Source organism: Sminthopsis crassicaudata, chromosome 2 (genome assembly GCF_048593235.1).
Source record: "Sminthopsis crassicaudata isolate SCR6 chromosome 2, ASM4859323v1, whole genome shotgun sequence".
NCBI lineage: Eukaryota > Metazoa > Chordata > Mammalia > Dasyuromorphia > Dasyuridae > Sminthopsis > Sminthopsis crassicaudata.
The window spans coordinates 591,824,717-591,849,714 of NC_133618.1; the positions used below are offsets into that span (position 1 = coordinate 591,824,717).

Genomic DNA, 24,998 nt, shown 5'->3' on the forward strand with positions numbered 1-24,998 from the left:
CACACAAATCATTGTGATTGTTTTCTTTATATATCCCTGAAGTATTTTGAGGTTGGAGTAATGGAGAAAAATTTCAACAAAAATGGGGAAAGGAAATTATCATACTTCTCTTATATAATCTGTGAATAATGCAACTGCATCATGCAGTCTTGTGAGAGTATAAAAGTGATCAGCACACTATAGCCCAAGGGCCTAATCTAGCCTAATACTTGTTTTTAGATTGTGTAGAAGCTAAAAATAGTTTCAATTGGACCACAGTCTTGACATTATCATCATCATGATCACTTTTGTCTCTAGCAGTGTCTATGAAATATTGATTATTGAAAAAGTTGGTCATACATTTCTCATTATTTTAATAAGTAGAGGTTTGATCACAATTATAGGTTCATTCTGGACAAAAATGCTAAGCTCCAAATCTTTTCCAGTCTAAGTATTGAAATAAATATTTTCCTAGTTTAACTATGACTTTCTATTCTTGTTTATATAATTAATAGACTTTTCCCTCCCAAGCTCTCGAAGACCGTGTTTGCTTCAAATTGATTCTGTGATTTAGATTTGGGATTAAAATGAAATGAGACCTTTAGAGACCATTAGACAAACAAAAGGAAGTTTACTTAGGTGTAGCATTAAAAAAATATCAAACAAGGCTATGGTGTTGTTTCAAGTAGACACAACTCATCTTGTGTCAATACAAAAATATGTTTGATTTTAAAAAAAGGCAGTAGTAGAGCATCTATCAAGTATGAAGGGCATGGCTACTCCTTAGAAGATGGCTTTTTTATACCATTGACAACTGGGAAACCTAAATGACTTGATCATTTTTCTTCCTAGATCAATTAAATCTTGGGGATAATTTTCCTTCCTTTTAGGTAAAACTCTCCTAACTAATTGGCAGAATTTTAGGAAAAATTAATTTGGTTTACACAGGCAGAGGCTTAGGAAATATTGTTCTTACCAAATAAGCATTTCCATTTATGCTATTATTGTATGAGACAATGGCCTTAGTTGTTTGCTGAAGAGTAAATGGAAGAAGTTGTTTAGAAAAAGAAAAAAAAAACATTGCTTGCATAGTATGGAGCCAAAGGTTTCAAAAACCAAAATGAAACATTTCTATGGTATTTTTGTAGTTACTAAGACTCTTATCTCTATTTTACTATAAGCTATTAAGTTTTCACTAAGGATTTGTACATTTTAAAATTTTAAATAAAGAGCTAGAGAAAATCAAGTTAGAAAAACATGATTTCATTAGTAAACATGGATGGAAATTTGTATGTTTAGCTGTTTTAGTATGGAAATACTTTGGTATTGAGAAAATCCTAAATAACATCTTTTATTGAAAATCAATTTTTTTTTTCCTTAAGAAAAGTTAGTATGACACTGAAAATGGGATATTTCAATAAGCGTATTTCAGAAATCTGGTTCGGGGAAAGGATTAATTCTGAAGGATAGAAATAGATACATGAAATGTGTTCCAAAGAAAATATTATCATTGTTCATTAGATTTGCCTCTATTATACTCTTTACATTTCTCTTACCCAGGCCAGCCCCTATTCATGTATCCTTGTTTGCATATCCTTCCATCAATTCCAGCCAATCGTTCGTCCCATCATCTTGTTTCCCTAATATTTATTTTATTCTTGTCTTTGGACTTTGGAATTCCTTCCCTGCTGCTTATGAACATAACCAAAACTACCTTCATTTCCAAAAATCTCTTGTTACATCATGTTTATCCCTACTGTATGTTGCCTCTCATTCACAACTAAAGTCCAAGAAAAAGCCAATTTTATTCTTATTTCCTCCACTTTCTCTCATGTGATTTACTTTTTAATCTCTTTCTATGTTGGCTTTTATCCCCATGACTCAACTGAAACTCCCTCCAAAATTACTGATTATATCATTATTACCAAATCAGATAGTCTTTCCCCAATCTTCATTCTTCTCAACTGCTTCGCGTTTCCTCTCTCTCTAGATATTCTTTTCTCCTTGGGCTTTCACAACCCTGACACTTTTTAAGTTTTTTTCCTAACTGTGACTTATCTTTCTCTGTTTTCATTGCTCATTCTTCATTTATATCACATCACCTAATTTGGGTTTTCCCCCAGATATCTGGGGGAATTGGCTATAATGGGTTTGATTATGCAGATGATTCCAAATCTTTACTTAGTCCTAGTTTCTCTCCAGAGCTCTAAACTACATGAGCTATGTGTTGTATATTTAAAATGATATCCTTTAGACATCTTAAACCCAACATTTCCAAAACCACACTCACTTTTTATATAAAACCAAACTTCCAAACTTACCTCTAAGTATGAGACCAGTCATCCTTCTAGTCACCATGGTTTGCCCCATAGGTTTGTAACCCTAGATTTAATTTCCTTTTACCACAAATATTAATTAGTTTGTGATTAATTATAAATTAATAAAAATAAATAAAAATAAATTAATAATAAAAATTCTAATTGACTATGACTTAGGAAGATTATTTTAGTAACTGTGTAGTAGCTGTATATATTGGAAGAGAAAGAGACAGAAAAGAGAAAATCCAGTTAGAAAACTGTTATAGTAATACAGGAAAGTGGTGATTAAGGGCTGAAGTAGGATATGGTCCATATCACTGGAAAAAAAAAGGAATGGAAATATAAGATGCTATAATAGTAGCTCCTGTAATACTTGGAAATTGATTAAATGTGGAGCAGAGATGAAGGAAAGGGAAAAATCTATTATAATGACCTTGAGTTTAGGAAGCTGAATTGCTCAACAGTGGTGCTAATCTCGACAGATAAAAGAAACATTTGAAGAAAGGTCTGATCCTACAAACTTTTGTGACAATTACACACAAATTAATGCTTTTAAAAGATCCAAATTTCAGTTTAATTAGATTTAATAAATTCTTGATATATTTTCAGCAAAATTTTGCTTATATTATTATGATTTTAATTCTTTAAAGAGCTATGGTTTATTTAATATGTTTACTCTCATTGCCTTTGTATATTACAGATCCTCTAGGATGTAGAAACTGATCTTGGTAATATGTTATGGGTGAAAATAAAATTTTATTATCTTGTAACTAGTTATCTGGTGATGAGCCACTCTCAAGTTGACTAAGCTGCTTTTGATGTGTAAGACATCAGAGACCTGCAGTTTTCTAGATTGATAGGACTTGTAAAGCTTGTGGTTTACTGTTATTGGACTTTAAGAAATTGGATCACCTCAACATCATGTTTAAGCATTGAAATTAGACTTTAATGAAGATAACTAATATTAAAAATAAAATTAATTTCACTATTTTATGCAACATTTAAATAAGATAATCATTATCTAATATATTTTCCTTATCTCCTTTAGGCTGACTTTAGTTCCTATTATGATTTGACTGGGAATTTCTTATGTTTTACATGGCATAGATGTTGTTTCTCGTTAAACACATTTTATTGTCAATAAATCATTAACTACTTGGATAAGCTCCCAAGTTTTTGTATATATAGATAGATAACATACATTTACAAATCCAAAAAAAGACTAATAAAATATAGCATCTATAATTGAACAAAAAACTGCTATTATAGATATATTATCAGTGTGATATCCCAAAGAGAATGCAAAGCAGCAGCTGCAATGGACTAAATTTTATGTATTCTTGAATGCTTAAGTCATAAATGAAATTCTGCTACAGCCTATGACAGCAATTAGCTATTTATCCCTGCAGTATTAGAAAAACATTTATAATAGTCTAATGCAGTTATGACTTCAGTTACTTTTTAAACACACTCTTATGGAGACATTTCTATTTTCTAGTTAATACTATTTGGGGATTTGTTATGGGGTTTGTAGGTGCTCTACTTAGAGTTAAAATTTATTTCATGCTATTTCAAAAAAGTCTGACAAAATTTGTTGAGAGGAATAATTTTATTTTATTAACTAACAGTGAAATTGTTCTTATATGGAATAACTGGAAAACGTTAATTATTCAGATGCCAAATTTTAATGGAGTTGAATTTGCTAAATATACAGAATCCTAGCAATAACAAGGTTTCTGGACACTCAAATGAGTTTTATTTATAACAGTACATATTTTTTTCTTTATTATTTTTGGCCTGACAATTTAAAAATTTTGTAAGGCATCTTGAAAAATCCTTATAGACACCATAGTTCTATTATTCACTTATCATCTGATAGTCTTAAAATACAAAAAGAATTTCTGATCTGGAAGGATACTTAAATAACATTTGCATGTTTCTTTCTCAGATGAGGAAATGGATCCTGAGAATGAAATTCAGTTTTATTCAACAATATTCAACAATAGTATTTGTTAAATGTCTATCAATGGCAGGAACAAAAATAAGCTAAAACAATCTCTGATCACATTGTTTTGAAATGAGCAGATCAACTGGTATATAGATAAACTATAAATTATATAAACAGCAAATGTAAAGTAATTTTAAGGGGGCTATCAGATTAGTGATAAGTGGGTGCTCAGAAAAGCTATTGTATAAGAACACATTACTTCATAAAAGGATGCACAGCTAAATTAGCAACAGAACTGGGATTAGAACTCAGATCTCTGTGCTCAAAATGCAATTCTTTAATGATAGGCAGTAGAAAATAGGTTAAATTAGTTAAAGAGAAAAAAAAGGTGACCTTGGTAATTAATAGAACATATTGTTTAGAGGAAGAAATAATATTATAAAGAAGGATACATTAAGATGTGCAGATAAATTAATACTGTACTTTTTTTCCCCTTTCTTCCTTCTTTATCTTTTTCTTTCCTTTTTTTTTTTTTTTTTTTTTTGGCAAGGCAATTGGGGTTAAATAATTTGCCCAAGGTCACAAAACTAATCAAATGTCAGGTGCCTGAGGCCAGATTTAAACTCAGGTCTTTTGACTCCAGGATTGGTGATTTACCCATTGTATTATGTAGCTGCTTCAATAATGTACTTTTACATTATATTATATTATATTATGTATATTATAAAATTTAAAGGCATTGAATGAGAAAATTAGGAAGTTAGCTGACAGTAGTTTGAACTATGAAAGCAGTTTTTAGTATTTTGCAGTTTTAAAAAAAGTTACAATGTTCTCATGTATTTTTGAAGTCAAATTCAAAATGTTTTGTTTTATCTTAGTTTCAGTACTTGGCAGACTATTACACTGGTTAATAGATAATTCAGGTATGGTAATCTCCAAAGGTGATATATCTAGTTTTCTAAGAGTGAATGCTAAAAGGATACCATGAGAAGAATATGAAACCTGCTTAAGATTTCAAATGAGATATGGCTTTGCTATATAACAGTCTTTTTTTATTAGGAATATGAATCAATAATTATTTGGAATTTTATAAAAGTGGAAGAAAAACATTGCCTTAAAAATCTTTTGTTCCTGATGTATGAATACTGATTTTTATAAAAGGCTTAATGTTTGTAACATTTTTTAATGAGATCTATGTGATTACAATTTAAATGGAAAATGAAAAATTCATGTACAGCTATTATCTGCTCAAAACCAAACACCTAGATATTCAGGAGAAATATCCAGCAAATTGTCTTTGTTTTAACAAAGCATATAGATAATTGATTAATAAATCTTTTTATAATAATTTCTTTTTATTATCTATTTCCTAATCAAGTTGTTTTCTTTCTTTTTACGTATCATTTATATTTTAATTGGAGCAGTTAGGTGGAGCAGTGCATAGAACATTGGTCCTGGATACAGGAAGACTGCAGTTCAGCTCTGACTTGAGATATTTACTGAGTGACATTGTATAAAGTCATATAGCCCTGTTTATCTCATTTTCTTCATCTGTAAAATGGGTTGCAGAAGAAAATGGCAATATTTTTGCAAAGAAAACTTCAAATGAGGTCATGAAGAGTTGTTCATGACTGAAATGACTGAAAAAAACATTTTAATTCATTTAAAATCATTTAAATATCCTTAAGTGTGATATTTAATTTTGACTTGTTATATGAAGCAAATTTTCAAAATTTAAAGGGTTCTTTTCTTATGTGCTGTCACATAGCTAATATGCATGCATTTTCCCAACCTTTATCATTTTACTACTACTACTGTATGTTCTTGAATATCAAAATTCTAGATTAAACTCGACAGAGCATTTTAATCTTTTTGGTTTTTATTATTGGTTATTATATAATATTTGTCTGATATGTATCTCAAACTTCTTTCATCTAAGCTTTCAATAGGATAATATTTTCTATGTGTATATATTTCTATTTAGCTTTTCCATTTCTATGAATTATTATTTTCTTTCTCAGTTCTCAAAATGTTAGTAAGCTAGTAGAATTTGTTATAATTTGATTACTCTTGAACAAGTAATACCCAATAATTAAGGAAATACATTTTCTTCTCATCAAGGAGCATAATTATAGGACCAAAATTAGCCCAATTAACAAGTCACATTTTATGAAGTATGAGAAAGGAAGCAGACTATAAGAGAAACAAAGTATATTTAATTTAGCCCTTAACATTTCCATCATTTGATAATCCCTACTTCTAAGATTTTTTAAAATTTTATTTTACAGAGAGCCTTGATCGGTAATTTAAAGCTTACCTCCAAAGAAAGAAAAGTTATCTTGTACAACAACCTTTTGTAGTTACAGAAGAGATAAGAGGAAAGGAAATTTGTAATGCTTTCCATCTTTACTCCTTTACTCTCCCTCCATTCTTTACTCTATTGAAAAGATGTTGCCACTTTGACAAATAACATCACTGAGTATAGAATTATTGTGTCTCCGGCCTATGAGTATTGCTTACCTTAAAATTAGCTTTTGGTAACACTTTTTGTGGGATAGTTTCTATGTTAACTCTTGTCTCACACATTAAATTATGTATGAAAATAATTATCAAATTTAAAAAATTATTTTCTCCCAATTGCATGTAAAAACAATTTTTAGCTTTTATTGTCTGATTTTTAAGTTTTAGTTCCAAATTCTATCAAGCCTTCTTTCTTCTTCCCCATCTGAGACAGAAAGTAATCTCATATGGGTAATACATTTGCAATAACATTTCCATTTAGTCATTTTGTATAAGAAGACTTGGAGAGAGAGATATGAGAGAGAGAAGATAGAAAAACTGACAGACAGACATACACACACACAGATAGAAACAGAGACAGAGAAACAGAATGTTATGCTTTGGTTTGTGTTTGGACAACAACAATTCTTTCTCTGGAGGCAGATAACATTTTTCATCATTAGTCCTTTGGAATTGTCTTAGATCACTATGTTGCTGAGAATAGCTAAGTCATTCACAACTGTTCATTCTACAATATTGCTCTTGTTGTGTGTAGTGTTCTCTTGATTCTGCTCATTTCACTTTATATTAGTTCATATAGCTTTTCTAGGTTTTTTGAAATTATCCTGCATGTCATTTTTCTTAGCAATTGTAAGTCATTGTAGTCATATATTACAACTTGTTCAGCCATTCCCAAGTTGATGGGCATCCCCTCAATTTTCTGTTCTTAGCCATCACAAAGAAGATTGTACAAATAGATTGTCTTCTTTTTATAATCTTATTGGAATACAGACCTAATAATGGTATTACTGGATCAAAGGGTATGAATAGTTTAATAGCTCTTTGGACAATAATTTTAAGAGGAAATGTGCGTAATATTTAAATCCTTAAAAATTTTTTTATAAACTAAAACCATCCTCTTTGTTATTTTTTTTAAAGCATAATAGTATTCCATCATAATCATATAGCATGATTTATTTAGCTGATGGACATCATCTCAGTTCCTAATACTTTGTTACCTTAAAAAGAATTTCCACAAATGCTTTTGTAAATATTTTTTGTATTTTTGCCTTTTTATTTTATTTCTTTGAAATAAAGACCTAGGAACAGTAGTTCTGTGTTGGGATTACTAGGTGAGAACTGAGGTTGTCTGGATGGTGACAAGGTGAGAATTCAGGTTTTCTGGACAATTACAAGGTGAGAACTCAGGTTGACTTGATAGAAGGAGCAAGCCCATTGGCTGAAGTGGTTCTTCCCAGAAGCCCTTGCATTATCCCACGCCCATTCTCTGGGAGAATAAAAGAGAGGACTCCCAGAGATAAAGAGAAGACTCTCTGCATTACATCAGGCCTGACGGGGCTCTCTGCAGGAAGGGAAGTCACTTCTAAGGACAAGAGTTAACAGCAACTGCCTGGAGACAACGGTTCATTACAGGAAGAAGAATCTGTCTGAGAGATTTGAGTAGACACAGCAGATCTCTTCCCAGAGAGTGATCCGGCAGCTTCTGGAGACGACAGCTCGTTACAATTGGCGTCCACACGTGGGGCAAGGACTTTTGCTTATCCTGACAAGAGGAGCTAGACCAGACCTTCACAATTTGGCGCCCGAACAGGGACAGATACGGTCCTGATTCCAGTGGAAAAGCTTCCGATCTAGATCTCAGTCTCTCTGACCCAGAACCGTGAGTAACAAGGAAACTTCGTTAAAGATTAAGTGAGCGTGCTAATAGATAAATAAGGAACTTAACTTGTTAAGGGCTAAACCAGGAATCTCTTATAGTGAAATGGGGCAAACACCTTCTGTTCAAGGAAAATGTTTAGAGAGCATCATCAAGGTTATGAAAAGCCAAGGATTGATAATAATTTTAGAGGAGATTAGTGAACTTTTAAGAATTGTGAAGGTTATATGTCCTTCTTTTTCTCTGGAAGAAGAATTGGATCCAGATGAATGGGAATTAGTAGGAGAGCAATTAGGTGAACACTACAATTGTCTTTGTGACATTTTACCCTTTGGTTCCAGACCAAACTCAGTTTCCAAAGATACAATTCATACCTACAATTTAATCCAAATGGCTTTAAAAAATGTTATTCTAAAGGAAGAGATGAAGGAGCAAAATGGGGAGGTGTCAACTAAACTAGGTGAAAAGGATGAATCAGATAACAATGAAGTTAAGTACAATTCTGAGCAACAGCAACAGGAGCACCTCCCATCTCCTCCTTCAATTAACCCTTCAGAGGTGGAGGAAGAAGGAGGAGGGGAAGAGACAGAAACACAAACAGAATCTCCTGTGAAGCAGCCTAAGCCTATGACAAGATTAGAAAAAGCATTGGTTAAAGCTAAGAGAGAAGGACAGGATATAAGTGATTTTATACATGCATATCCTGTGATTGAAAATATTGACTCTGTAGGTCAAAAAAGGAGAAGATATGCACCTTTAGATTTGAATAAAATTAAGGATTTGAAAAAAGGTTGTACCCTTTATGGGGCTACATCAGCTTATGTCAAAATGTTACTAGATGGTTTGTCTTATGAAGTCCTAACCCCGAATGATTGGAAATCCATAGCAAGGACATGTCTGGAACCTGGAGAAAATTTATTATGGCTTGCGGAATTTCATGAATTATGTAAAATTCAAGTCAGATGCAATTTGGAAATAGGAGTTAACACACAATTCACTTTTGAGCACTTAGCTGGTGAAGGTCGGTATGGAGAGAATTCGGAACAGATTAATTATACCATGACAATATATGAACAAATTGCTAAGGCTGCAATAAAAGCTTGGGGTGTCCTTCCTGGACAGAAAGATCGTGGAGAGGCTTTCACTAAAATACAGCAAGGTCCCAATGAACCTTTTGCAGATTTTGTGGGACGTTTGCAAACTGCTGTCAAAAGAACTATTGGAGAAAATGCAGCTACAGAAATAATGACCAGACATCTGGCTAAGGAAAATGCCAATGAGATTTGCAAAAGAATTATATGGGGATTAGACAAAGATGCTCCTTTAGAGGAGATCATAAGACGCTGTGCTACAGTGGGAACAAATGCTTTTTACACCCAGACAATGATGAATGTGGAAAGACAGGGTCCCTCCTGGCAAGGGCCTTCTAGAGAAACTCGGAGATGTTTTCAATGTGGAAAAATTGGACATCTAAGAGCTCAGTGTAGGTATGGAGACACAGTGAGAAGACAGGGTGAGAGAAGACCTAAAACCCTATGTCCAAAATGCAACAGAGGACTCCATTGGGCATCAGAGTGTAGAATATTTCAGGGAAATGGGATGAGGAGCCCAGGTCCAGGGCCCCAGGCAAAAAAGACTTGGGGCATGATGGCAGCTGATGTGACACCCAAAGAGCCTTTAGAAGGTCAGGACTCTGATTTGATCAACCAGCAGAAAAGCAATCACATGGCAGAAAGGGATTATCTGATAAGTGAGTCAAAAGGCAATCAGATTGCAAAAATGGATTACACTTGGGGAGAATACAGGCCTTTTAAACCAACAGGGCTGTGCCCAGTGCAAACAACTCCAATATAATTGTCAGATGATGAGAAGAGATTTAGAAAGTGGTAAATAGAAGGAAATTAGATAGGTTAACTGCCTGGGAGAGAGGGTTTGCTTGTATTTCTTCAGCAGGAGAAGGAATCAGATGGGTGCCAACAAGTCATATTCGCCTTGTCCATCAGAGAAAGACAGAAAAAGAGAAAGGCCTCAAAATAAAGGAGAAGATCTAAGAAACATCTGACACTGAAAGAGCATGGATAATAAGAAGACTGTTAAAGAACCCCACGTTGGGCGCCAATTGTTGCGAGCTATAGTCTCTAGAAGCTGCCGGATCGCTCTCTGGGAAGAGATCTGCTGTGTCTACTCAAATCTCTCAGACAGATTCTTCTTCCTGTAACGAACCGTTGTCTCCAGGTAGTTGCTGTTAACTCTTGTCCAAAGAAGTGACTTCCCTTCCTGCAGAGAGCCCCGTCAAGCCTGATGCAATTCAGAGTCTTCCTTTTATCTCTGGGAGTCCTCTCTTTTATTCTCCCAGAGAATGGGCGTGGGATAATGCAAGGGCTTCTGGGAAGAACCACCCCAGCCAATGAGCTTGCCCCCTCTATCAAGTCAACCTGAGTTCTCACCTTGTAATTGTCCAGAAAACCTGAGTTCTCACTTAGTAATCCTAACAGTTCTGGATCAAAGAGCTACTTCTAATGGATAACTCTTTTAAGTTTTTATGCATTTTTTGATCAAGTACTCAATAGGCTACCTTTGAATTTTGGTGAAATTCTTGGACTTTGGGGTATAGTGAGTTAGGAATTATTTTTTCTTTTTACCACTATTATGTCCAGAGTTAAGTAAGGAGATAGGCAATTCACTGGTCTTATGTTTCTTAAGCAAAGTTTGGATTAATTATTCCTTATGGTAGTTATGTAATTTGAAAGTGAATTTGTCTTAAAATGTAGCCTGCATTGATTTTATTAAATGCTAGGGTTTGCCCATAGACATTTCTAAATATTTAAATAAATGCATAATAACAATATATTGATATCACAAATAATTACTGATTTTTCCCAAAATGTTTAAACCTAAATGAATCTTCAAGTATTTCTTACAATTCTATTTTGAGCATAGAGTGAATAATAAATATTTTTTCAGAATTATTTGATTTCTTTTATCATCTATGTATTTAACAAATGGAAATCAGCTGTTTGTCCTCCTAGAAGGTATGAAGAGCTACTATCTATCTATGAAAATATATGTGTATATGTATATGTGAGTGTGTGACTGTGCTCATATGTTACGAAAAAGATTTACTACTTTCATCCTGGTACAGCTTTTGTAAAAGAAATTTCCTATAAACATTACCCAGATAATTTTAACTTTTATGTTTTTAGCTAATAATTCCCTGTCTTTTAATTTTTATTAGTTTTTCTGATATGTTTATAGATATAAAATGATTATTTTATGAAAATCAAATTCCCTTACAAATATATCATTTGTGAAGTTGATTTACTTTTATTCATTTATTCATTTTTAGCATTTTAATTATAATTAGTTCATAGGAAAATAATTATTATTAGGTAGCTGAGATAAATTAGTCACTTTATTACTCATTGATTCATTTTTTAAAATTAGCATGACATTTAATTTAATTTTGTCATTAAGTAGTATTTATTCAGGAATATGCGTGTTCTTTTTTCATTGTAGCTTGTGATGAATGGAAAATTTTACCGAAACCCAATCTTCATAGAGATGTCAACAGATTTGGTCACTCAGCAGTCGTTGTTAATGGGTAAATGAAAATTTACAACTTTTAAATTATAAAAGATTATTTGTACCTGTGATGACTTTCAAATTAAATATCAGTGATTTTATTCATCTGTGCCATCAATGTTCTGAAGTAGTGTGTAGTGGAGCATTTTTTATTTTAGTTTACTTATATACATCTAAATAATCCTCATTCTTAATTCTTTTGGTTTAAAGCAATTTAGAGAGAGTTCAGCAAAAGCCTTAAGAAGTAGGAATTGAAAAAAAGATGTGGAAGATGCCATATGTGGATTTGATCTAATTTAGAATTATGGTTAGGATCCATCTGGGTGAATATCCTCTTTTGAAGAAAAAAGATTTAAACTGATTTCTTCTTTCAGAAATGGATTTTAAAGAAATAAGGCATTTTATAACACAATCTTACCTAACATCTAGATTTATAGAGTATATAGCATCATTAGACTTGTGATCTAATCCTCATCTTGCTGCTGAATAGTTGGGCCATTATGATCAAGACACTTTATTCTATGGGTCATGTTGTTGTTGAGTTTCTTCATTTGTGAAACAAAGTAGATGATCTGTAAGAGTTCAAAGGGGACCTAGATGGTGTGGTGAGTAGAGAGCTGCACCAGGAGTCAAGAAAACCTGAATTTAAATATGGTTAAACTTATTAACTTTATGACCCTGGGCAAGTCACTTAACTCTGCCACAGTTTCTTCATCTGTAAAATGAGCTGAAAAAGGAAATGCTAAATCACTTTTATTATCTTTGCCAAGAAAACCGCAATTGATGTCATGAAGAGTCAGATATGACTGAAACAATAGCAACAATGAGCTCTCAAGGTCTAACATCTATTTTTTTGTTTGTTTAAAATTGTGATTACTCTGAATTGAGTATGTTTGTTATCTAATTCAATCAGTAAATTTTTACCTGTTTAGGTCCATAAAATTATATTAAATAATGATATTATTTTGGGGAATTTAGTTTGACAAATATATAATTGCCTATAGTGTACAAAGATAAAAGATACATAGTATTAACCAAATGTGTTTACAGTCTAATGAGGAGAGAAGGAAATAGAACATGTAAAGAGATAAGTGTTAGACAAGTAAAAATGTGAGAACAGAAACAAATGCCAAGACAAGCTATTCTAAGAAAATTGGAGCATATTTCATCTTAGAAAACCAGGACATATTTTATAGAGAAAGCCTCTGAATGAGGCTAGAAAATATACGTAGGTAAAGAGAACTGTTAGTTCATTAGTGTCTTTTAATTCAACCCAGTGCTGTCAATATCTATTAGATGTGCTTATACATCACAGAATTCCAGATACCTACAGCTGGGAGTCCATTGCACTGAAAGAGTCCTGGCATGAAGGAAGAGAAATAGTATTTTGGCCCTGCCTTGACCACCATCACCCCCACCCAGATATTTTTTCAAATTAATTGTATCTTATAGTCTTGCCTCTTATGCTTGTATTAATATCTTGAATTCAGTTACATAATTTTCTTTTATGTTTATTCCTGTTAAATTTTAATTTATTTACACAGGCTATTGAAATCTTTGAGAATATTTATTAATAATGTTTGACATGCTTCCTATCCTTTTACCTTTGAACGATTTATAAATTTAATAATGTGCTTTCTTTTTTATGCAAATCACAGAAAAAAAAGTTAAGTAGTAGATAACCAATTGGGGATCTTCACTAGCACCTATTTTGATTTGAAACCGTAGTATCTTCACCTTTTCCCTAATATTCAGATTCAAATCTCCCTGTACTATTTTAGCCCCTATTTATCCACCTTTTCCAAAAAAGGTAGCTTGAGATAATTTGTAAAAAAATTTGGCTAAAAATAAATTATTTTATAGCATCTTCAATCTATCAATTTAGTGACTCAAAAAATTAAAATACTCTACCATGATCTATTCTTGATGGAGTTATGCTAGACCTTTGGGATCATTGCCTCATTTTATAGTTGTGTAATAACCATTACATTAATAGTGTGTTCTAGAATTGTACCAAGATTGAAGTTAAACCCACTGGTTTGGAGATGTCACATTTTGCAGACTATTTTCTTTCTTTTTTCTACATCATGCCCACTAAGATCTCTACCTACTCAGTCATCTTCAATCTCTCTTTCTCTCTTTGCCTGCAAACACATTTGTCTTCCCATCTTTCCCTTCCCTTGATCCATCCATCTCTGATAGCTATCACTATTTTTTCCTCCTTTCATGCCTAAAATCCTTGAGAAAGACATTCACAATTGATGCTTCCAGTTTTCTCTTTTTGTTTTTCTAACTTTGCAATTTGGAAGCAGATCCTATCCTTCAAATGAAACTGTTTTTTCCAAATTCAGTAGTAATTTTTCAATTTCCAAATCTTTTTATGCCTCATATTTGTTGCCTTTTGTAGCTTTTGACACTGTAGATCACTCTTTTCTTCTTGATGATCTCTTTACCTTGCTCTCTTCTGGTTGTCCTCCTTCCTGTTTGGTCATTTCTCAATGGTCTTTGCTAGATTGTCATTCAGTTTACATATGGTAATTATGTGTTTTTCCCAAATCTCTGTCCTGAACCCTCTCTGTAACATGCCCTCCTGGCAGTTACAATTACTAGTCTGTCCTAGGCCCAATAGAGTACCTTTGACCACTGACCTTTGCAGTGTCAACTCTACCCGGCTCGCCTCCTCTGAGGCCTTCAAAGGTCTCTGGCCACGATTTCTTGAATAGTAGTTTAATAATCAATAACACACTCAAGAACAGCCTCTTGTAAACTTAAAAGCCTTTATTATACATGCTCACATAATGCCCTGACTTGTTAGCTCCCTAGTGAACACCTGGTCTGAAGACCCATGTGTTCACTACCAAACTCCTTACCTCTCTCGGCTATCCATCAGCTTCGACTCGGCTACCCCAGGCTAGGGAGCCAGGTTAAAGAGAGCAACTTGCTGTCTGCATTGGGATTATATAGGACCTGTGAGGTCACACACACAGCCAACCAGCGAGAGAGCCATCACCCATTATGAAGCTATCTCAATATGGCCAGGATCCCACCCACAGGGCAGTCCTATATCCCCAGAGATAACTTCTGGGCCACTAAATCTCCTATTGCACTGTGGCCGCCCATTTAAAGAACCCTTACACCTCTTCCTTCTCCTTCTATACTTGATAATCTCATTAATTCCCATAGATTCAGTTATCATTTTATGCAAATGATAATCAGATCAATTTAATTAGTCTTAAATTTTTTTTCTACCTCTAGTCTTATATTATCCTTTTTTTTGGACTTCTGAAACTTAATATGTTCAAAACATCTCACTCTCTTTTTTCTAAACACTCCCTTATTCCTCAATTTCTTTATTAATGACAAAAGCACCACTATTCTTTCAGTTAGCTAACTTACAAACTAAATGTCATTTTAAATTCTCACTTTCTTTTATTCTCTCTCTGTGCTCACCCACATGCACTCTGTTGCCCAGTACTGTCAGTTATGCTTTTGGAACAATTCTTCTATATGAGTCCTTCTCTAACTGGCATCATCCTGGTTCAGGCCCTTATTATTTCATGTCTTGACTATTTTAGTAGCCTGCTAATTGACATGTTTCCCTCAAATTTCCCTCCACTCCAGTTCATCTTTCAGATAGCTATCAAAATGGTCTTCCTAAAGCATAACCTTAACAATGTTGCCCCCACATTTAAAAAAAAAAACTCCACTGCTTTTGTATTATTTCAAGTAACATGTGAAATTCTTTTTGAATTGTAAAGTCCTTGGAAATCTGACTCCTTCTTACATTTCCAGGATTCTTATATCTTACTGACCTTCCCATATTTGATGATCTAATGACACAGGTTTCCTTGTTCTACTTACACTTTGTAAGATTCCTTTCATATTTCTAGGAATGTGATAAAATGGCCTTTCAAGATTGTGATAAAATAAATTGAGAGTGTTGATTACCTATAGAATATGTTCAATTTTGTAAATATTTGTTAAGTGCCAATTGCTGTAAAGGAATTATACTAAATGCTGTGATACAAATACAAAAAAAAATCAATCCTTTCCTTTAGGAAATTTGAAGATTCTGCCTACATGGATCAGAAAATCAGTAATTTGGACTAGGAAGAGAGGATGAAGGAATGCTTCTTTGAGAGGATGATTTCTAAACTGATTCTTGAAGGAAAGATAAGGATTCTGTGAGCTTAATATGAAGAGGGAACCTTTTCCATGCATGAGGAATAACTCATGAAAATGCATTAAAGTATGAGGCAGAATGGCAAGGCAACATTTAATACTTCAGTTTAAAAAGAACATAGAATAAATGAAAGTGAATAATGTAAGATAGGAAGGGAAAGTAGGATGGAATAATTTTCTATAGGTTACTTACATGAACTTGATTCTAGAGATAATAAGGAGCTATTATCAGAAAATCTCTGCTTTTTCTTAATCCTACTCATTTAATAATTCTTTTTATTAGAAAAAAATTGAAAATAGAACATTTTTGAGGCACATAAGACTTTTCTAACTTGTATAATGTAACTCAATTTGATTATGGTAAAAACTGCAGAAATGCCATAATTGCAGATTGAAATTGCGAATTTTAGATGTTTGAGGTTTAAATGGTTGAAATTTTTTTATTTTATAAAAGAAGACTGTAAATAACCTTCATTTAATTTCTTTCATTTAATTTATGTCTTTGCTCTCAGTATCATATGAAATACTATACTCTCAAAAAAGGAAATATAAAGTTTCTTTTCTTCTAATTGATAAATCTATATCTTAAAACTCTCAAATAACTGAAGAAAAGTGTGGTTTCTGTTATCTATTTCTTCTTTTATACTTTAGTATTGATATTTATTATATTGGAGTTTTATTGATTTCTTATATTACAGTAGATTTTGTAGAATACATCTCATTTTATCTGGAAGGTATTGGGGTATTTAATTGTGGGATCCAAATGGCATTTTAAAATCAGATAAAGAAAAAAATGAAGTTCTGATGAGTAGAGAATTGTTCAAAGAAATATAGAAATGCTAAATTGGACGTTTTCTCTAATGCCATTTCCCTAATATATCTTTTTCTTTTTTTTTTCCCTCATAGGTCTATGTATATATTTGGGGGATTTTCTAGTGTCCTCCTTAATGACATCTTAGTGTATAAGCCTCCAAATTGCAAGGCTTTCAGAGATGAAGAACTCTGTAAAAATGCTGGCCCAGGGATAAAATGTCTTTGGAACAAGAATAACTGTGAATCATGGGAAGGTGGACATCACAATAATATTCTAAGAGCAAAATGCTCTGCCAAAACTGGTAAGTTAATTCCTTTTCTCAGTTCAATTCCTTGTCCCTACCAGTAACTGTAAAATATTAATAATGATGCTTCTTCATTTTGAATAGCAGAAAACATATGAAATATTTTTAATAATCTAATTAAATAGCTTTTGATAGATACATATATAGAATTATTCAAAGCTTAACTTTCACAGCAAATTTCTGAATTTTGCATTTTTACTAGAAACCCACTGTATTTTCTATGTTAAATGTATTTTATTATACAATTTTAAATGCTTTAAAATGTGTATTCTGTCTGTGACTCTAATATTTTGACCTAGTTGGTATTTTAATGATTTCTTTTCTGAATGTTCTTAGGAAGGATATGAATTTGCAAAATTAGTAAGATTTGATGATTGATGGAAGATTATAGAATAATTAGCATTCTTAGTTTAGTTTTGGTCTAATAAAATGGCCTATTCATATAGGAAATTGAGAAAGAGAAAGTAGGTGGTAGAATACAATGAAAATAATATTCCTAAAACCCAGGGATGTGAGAGTAGTCACCAGAATCAGACACTGTAAAATGGTTAGTAAATATAACACTTGAAAAAAAGACCATTAGATATAAGAGTAAAAGGTCTTGGATGATCTTTGAGGGAATGAGAAACTAATGAGTGGTAGGAAGACTATTATATAGTAAGAGTGAGTGTAGACTGCTCATTCTTAGAATGTAGTAGTGAATGGGAAAGGGATAAAAATGATATCTTGAAGTAGTTATAAATTCACAGGATCATTTTTTAGGATAGAGGATACATGGCTATATTAGCAGTCAGCATGGAAAGATATAGAGGATAGGAAAAGATGAAACAATGCATGTAGAAATCTCTTGAAAAAGATGAAAGGAGATTAGATTATGGGCACAAGTGGCAGAGTTAGTCTTGATAAGAAGAAAGACTAGCTTATACTCTTATACTTGATCAAAGGAAGGAGCAAATGGGTAAAAATGAAAAAGGCTTTGAGATATAAAGAGAGAGAAGAAATTTCATTATTAGCTATACCTTTCATAGTAAAATTGTAAGTGAACTTTTCTGTAATGGAAGAGGAATACATTGAGCTCTGAGTAAAAAGGAAAAAAAAAAGTTTTAGACAGCCATTGGAGGAATGTTATGGGAAACAAAGTGTGGTATAAGAAATAAATCACAAACTAAAGAGGTGAAGATTTATTATAGGTAAGATAACAAATTTGCTTTAGAAACATCTGAATGTTTGAGGCTGTTTTCTTTTCAAAACAAAAAAGTCATTATCTTGTTAAATAGATGATCAAATAGAAAGCCATAAGAATTGTCTTTATTACCTGAAAAGTTGTCCAAGATTGGATGTTTTCTGATCTTTAGTCCTTGATGAAGGAATTTAGGTGTCTGGGTGAGGCAGCTTAATAAGCTTTAGTATATTAAATTGAAAGTCATATTTATGATAAAAATGTGTCTCATAAAACCCTAAGTAGCTATTACAAATTTGTGAATTTGTAAGTGTGACATTTTATCTTTCATCCTAATGTTTTGCTTTGTCTCTCATTTGTATTATAGTTGCCACTGATGACAGATGTTACAGATATGCAGATTGTGCCAGCTGTACTGCCAATACAAATGGGTGCCAGTGGTGTGATGACAAGAAGTGCATTTCAGCAAATAGTAACTGTAGTATGGTTAGTATTTATGGATACATGGTTCTGTAATCAAGGTTGTGGCTTTTTTTTTATTAGCTCAACACTTAAAGGTTCCAATAAATGATAGATTACATAATAAGAATATGTGAAAATATGTACTTTATCACTTCTTTCAACAGTGTAACTTCAATGAATGAAAATGAAAATAAACAGCTTATTTTCTTATTTTCTTAGGATTTTGACTGTTTCCTTCTTTGTCTTTATTATAATTTTCAAGTGATAGATTATTTATCATAAAATAATGTTTAAAAATTTCTAACTCCTAGATTTATATTTTTTGTTCAAATATAGTAACCATATGTGTGACAAACTCCCTTGTAAAATATTTACAATAGATTCTCATTTTCAAACTGTAATCTCAATTTACAAAGAAGTTTTGATTTGGTGGTAATCACAAGGGAAAGGTGGTGGGCTTGTTTCATAAGTTTTTTTGCCCAATTTGTTAGTAAGCATTTATTAAAGACTTACTATTTTTGAAGTACTGTTTTAAACAATAGAAATACAAATTCCTATACAATACAAAACATTAGGCAAAATAGGTCAAACATGAATTTATTTACAATAAGTTATATATATATATACACATATGTATTTATACACATGTATATATGTATGCATATATATATATATATATATATACATATATATATTTATGTATGTCCAAATAAATTTAAATCTTGAGGGAGTATTCTGACAATTTATATGTGGGAGGAGAATGGGGAAGAGATTGGTAAAGCCTTCTTGCAGAAATGTGGAAACTGAGTTGAAGTTTGAAAGAAGGTAGAGATGGAAACAAGAAGGGAAAACATTCATGCATGGGTGACAGTCATTGAAAGGCATGGAGTTGAGAGATGGAACAGCATATTTGAGGAATATCAATCAGGTAAATTCCACTGAATCACAAAGTATATGGAGAGGAATAAAACATAAGACTGGAAAGGCAGGAAGCAGCCAGGTTATTAATGGCTTTAAAAGTCAAACAAAGGATTTTATATTTGATACTAGAAGTAATTAGGAGCCACTGGAGTTTTGACATGGTCAAAGATATTCTTTAGAATGATCACTTATATCTGTGGAGGATGGATTAGAGACTTGAGGCAAGGAGACCAACATGGTGGCTATTTAAATAGTTGAGTCAAAAGGTGATAAAAACCTCTGCCAATGCAATGGCAATGTCAGTTGAGAGAGGAGAGCACATGCAAGTGTTCCTGCAAATGTAGAACCCACAGACTTGGCAACATAACAGATATCAAGACGATGGAAGAGAGAGAAGTTGAGGTTGATGCCCAGATTGCAAGCTTGAGTGACTGGCATTAATAGGGAAGTTAGGAATAGAGGAGGATTTGGGTAGGAATCATGACCAATTCAGTTGTGTACATATTGGGAGATATTCAATTTGAAATGTCTAGTAGAGAGTTGATGATGTGAGATTGAAGGTAAGGAGAGAGGTCAGAAGTAGATCAGTGGATCTAAGAATACTCTGAAGAGAGATTATAATTGAAAGCATGGGAGCTGATGAGAGCATCAAGAGACATGGAATAGGAAGAGATAAGGGCACAGAATAGAACCCTGGAGAATATCCATGAGAAGTGAATGAAGATCAAATAAAGGAGATTGAGGAGTGGTCATTCAGATAGGAGGAGAATCTGAAGAGAGCAATCCTGAGATTGTTCATCTCAAAATCCTCAGAGAAGAGAGTATCAAGGAGAAGAACAGTGTTATTTAAAGTGCCTAAGGCTGGAGGGAGGTCAAGAAGTATAAGAATTGAAAAAAATAACAATTAAGAAATCATTAGCAACTATTTGAATGATGACATTTTAAGGCAGACTTTTAAGAAGATTTAGGAGAGGGACAGGAGAGGAGCTTCAAAAGGGAGGAAATATTTATGGCAATAACTAGCAGGGGTTTTGGAATCAAGTGAGGGTTTCTTAAGGTTGGAGGATATATGGATTTGTTTTAGTTTGTAGGGAAGTAGCCAGTAAACAGAGAGAAATTGTAGATAATTGTAGATATAAAAGTATAAACTCCTTTAAATGTGTGAACCAAGTATTTTACCTTGTAAGAATCCTAAAGGTGTGAACCAAGTACATTACTTTGTAAGAATCCTAACACTAGAAAAGATAGGATGGAACGGAATGTTTGGTGCCTTAGCAAAGGAAAACTTTACCTTTCTTCCAATACTTAGCACAATGGGTGGCATTCAGTAGATGATTAATAAATGTTTATTTACTTGTTAAGTTTAATTTGCATTTTCATATTTTCTCCATAGACCTCCTGAAATCTGGACAAGCAGTAAGAAAGTAAATTAAGCCATGATTTGTAGTGTTTGGCAATTTCTGAGATGTAAATGCTCACACTGAAAATTTAACAATTAGCTTTGAGGAGGGAAGAGATTTGATGTAACTATTGTGGCAATTGGCATGAAAGAATTAAAAATCACAGCAAGGATAAAAAATAATACTAGAAAAAAAGAATGAAAAAAATTATAAATAAATTATAAATAAGGAGTATTAGAATTCATGAATATATTGGAAAACTTATAAATAATTACATGACCACTTTAACTGAATAATGATCAATATAATGCAAATTATATTATCTTATCCACTAATAATTTGATGTATAACTTTATATTTTAATTCAATCTATGTATCCTTATACATGCTGTATAGAACTTTTTTTTGATAATAATTTTCAGTAAATGTAAGATATTCCAATACCATGCTATTATATGTTCTTATGAGTAGTTTGCACAGATTATTTGTATGCTTATTTATTATGATATGGTGATAAACATTCTTAACTTTTGAAATACATTGAATGTAAGTCATAGGAAGCAAAAAGGACGTTTCCTCTGTGGTAACATTGCTGCCCTCAAAATATCACATCCATGTCAACTAAAAGAGACCAACAAACAGGAAGGAGCCAACAAAAAACAAAAGGCCTTTGAAAATTAGTATAGAGTTGAAAGATTGTTTTATTGGATAGGGAAAATAGTGTATTAAGGAAAGAGCACTGAATGGTGGGTCAGGAGGATGGATATTCAGCTTCTCAATCTCACCTGTGATGTTGTTTATAACTATAGACAATTGACTTAAATTTGCTGAATTGATATTTTTTACTCATATGATAGAGATAATACCTGCAGTGTACACCTAACTGGGCTGACATTAAAAGATATTTTATTTTTATAGCTTTTTATAATTATATGTACATATTAACTTTTAAAAGACTTTTATTTAAATTCAGTTAATGAGATTTCCAACAAGTAATGTTGAGGCTAGAGTTAAGGAAAATAAGAGTTGGGAATAAGGGGATACAATTTGGAACAGTATTAGAAAAAAATGTGTCAGCAAGTTTCTCTTTAAGCATTATTGGATTATCTTGAGGTTATTTTTCTTGGAAATTTCCATTAAATTTAGGTACACACATATATTATGTATATGCATATGATATGTAATCTTCAAGTTATATTTTTATGTAAACACTATCAAGGATTTATTTTGGAAAGTGGCCTTTTTGCTTCAAGATTTTGTTTTTTATAATATTGTTAATAAGTGAACAATTAGTATAAGAGAATATAAGGTACTCATTTGATTTTTTTCTTCATTGAATTGTATTCTTTAGGCTATTGTCGGTATATCTGATGATTAAATTGAACCAAATGTTAAAGTATAGAAGGGACTGTGAAATCTATGCAAGTACATATAATTTTGTTATTTTACCACATAAAAAAGGATAAGTTGTATATTTTGTGTTATAATGATCTAAATATATTGTTTGACTTTCAGGTAATTTCATCTTGAACTTATAATTAAATATGTATGAATATATATTGAGTATATAAATATAATTGGTATCTTTGGAGTCTTTTACTAATGAGCATCTGGTTCATTGGTCCAATAAAAATATCAAGTATGTTTCAAAAAAACACTCTGTTTTCTCCATCATTAATTATATTGGTTCTGTCAATGAAAAATATAGTCCCAACAATTATACTGATTTAGTATCTAACAATTAAAAAGTATTAACTGTTTTCATTAATTAAGAGTAGTAAGTGAGGAGCAGCTAGGTGGCGCAGTGGATAAAGCATCAGCCCTGAAGTCCGGAGGACCTTAACACTTCCTGTGTGACCCTGGGCAAGTCACTTAACCCCAATTGCTTCAGCAAAATTAAAAAAAAAAAAAAAAAAAAAAAAAAAAAGAGTAGTAAATGAATTTAGACAATGAATGTGTTAGACTAATACATTCTAGTGTATCTAGAATAATAACATGCTGTTATTCTGATTTATATTCTAACATTTTGTTTTGACATTTTAAAGTACTTTTTAATGTGTGATTTAAAGTAAACCAGATAATTCAGATGAATTTTTATAATGAGCCATTGAATATTAAAGCTGAGTTAGTGTATTTGATTGTAGAATATATAGATAAAAAGAAAAGAGGGCAGAGGAAATAGGATATAACATGTACAGTTATGGAAAAGACCAATGCCTTTGAATCATTGAAAGAGAAGGATATGATAAATGAAAGAACTATGAACACATCATCTCACAGAAGCAAAAGAAGGATTGACTCTAGACAAAGAGAATGATCAATCAGTACCAAATAGAAAGGAAAAGTTAAGGAGAGTGAGAGCTGAGATTTTGATGAGTGACTTCGAAGGGAATTGTTTCAGTCCACCGGGTTGAAAGGGAGTAAGAAAGATGGAAGTTAGAAGATAAAGGTTAAGAAACTAGTGACTGGTGAAGACAAAGACAGCAAGAATAGATTTTTTTCTAGAAGTTGGAAGAGAAAATACTTTTAGTGTAGAAATTGATATGGTAAAATACTTTATGATGTGGAACAGCTCAATATTTTGACATGCTTCCTTGAATTGGTTACTTTAGATTTATTTTCATTAAATTATCTATTTAGACAATGTTAAATGATATTTAGTGTCTAAACAATTGTGATTTTTGGAATTATGGGTATTGAATAATTTTAAACAAATATTGATTTTTTTAGAAAAAATAATTTGGTATATATTTTTATTTTCTAGTCAGTCAAAAACTTCACCAAATGTCATGTCAAAAATGAACAGATCTGTAATAAACTGACCAGCTGTAAGAGTTGTTCATTAAACTTGAACTGCCAGTGGGATCAACGACAGCAAGAATGCCAGGCTTTACCAGGTAATAATGTTAGAATTTTGTCTCTGGTCTTGATGATAGGTCTGCTTGTTAATACTATTAAAGTAAAATCTATTAAAATAGAAATATAATTCTTTTCTGAAAATAAGAGTGGTTTTCTTGCTTCTCAATATTAAGATATCATTATAATGACCCTTAAGAGTTTTGTTGTAATAATTGGCAGAAGAAAGTTTATCTCTTTAATACACATACATATATATGTAAAAAACTGGTATTCCATAGATTGACATACCCAAAAAAAACACCTTTAAAATATTACATCATTCCACCCACCCCCAACTCAGACTATTCTTACACATCATAAAACGTATAGGCAAATGCTATGTAAAGTTTTTATGAGACTTTGAATAACACATAATCAAGTTCATTAAAGTTAAACATTTTAAAGATCCCACTTCTCTATTCTGCTAGCATTGTAGGAACAAATCTACATAGATAAATTGAATGTATTTCTATCTTTCATAGTGTTGCATATCAAAGAGTGATATTGGGGATATGACATATACAAATTAATATAGAAATGTGGAATGTGATAAGATTAAAGAAGTCATATATATTATTGTAAATATGAAATGGTATTGCCCTACTTTCTTTGGAAATTAAGCTACTTTTAATTTCGTCTCTCTTAAATTCCTCTTTCTTTTTTTGAAAATAGAATATTGTCTCTTTCTTTCTCTCTTTCTGTCTCTCCATAAATATTACATGCATACATAGATTCATACATACAAAATCTCCAATACGTAGCTAAGCCTTATAATTTCTATCTTGATATTATTCCTTTATTTCCTCTACTCTCTACCTAGCCCCTACCTATTA

The 24,998-nt window shown here is 32.1% G+C and overlaps 1 protein-coding gene across 5 annotated transcripts in view; it reads left to right on the forward strand.

Moving 5' to 3' along the window:
• ATRNL1 (attractin like 1) overlaps window positions 1–24,998 on the forward strand; it is a 1,155,405-nt gene that overhangs the window by 183,067 nt on the left and 947,340 nt on the right. For 4 of the 5 annotated variants that reach the window (XM_074295693.1, XM_074295689.1, XM_074295690.1 and 1 more), the window contains 4 exons: window positions 11,939–12,023; window positions 17,093–17,301; window positions 18,852–18,970; window positions 24,032–24,164. In XM_074295693.1, coding sequence (XP_074151794.1) covers window positions 11,939–12,023; window positions 17,093–17,301; window positions 18,852–18,970; window positions 24,032–24,164 — 546 coding nt within the window. Of the gene's footprint in view, window positions 1–11,938; window positions 12,024–17,092; window positions 17,302–18,851; window positions 18,971–24,031; window positions 24,165–24,998 lie in introns of those variants that run through there. The other variant, XR_012487055.1, reaches the window with a different exon arrangement.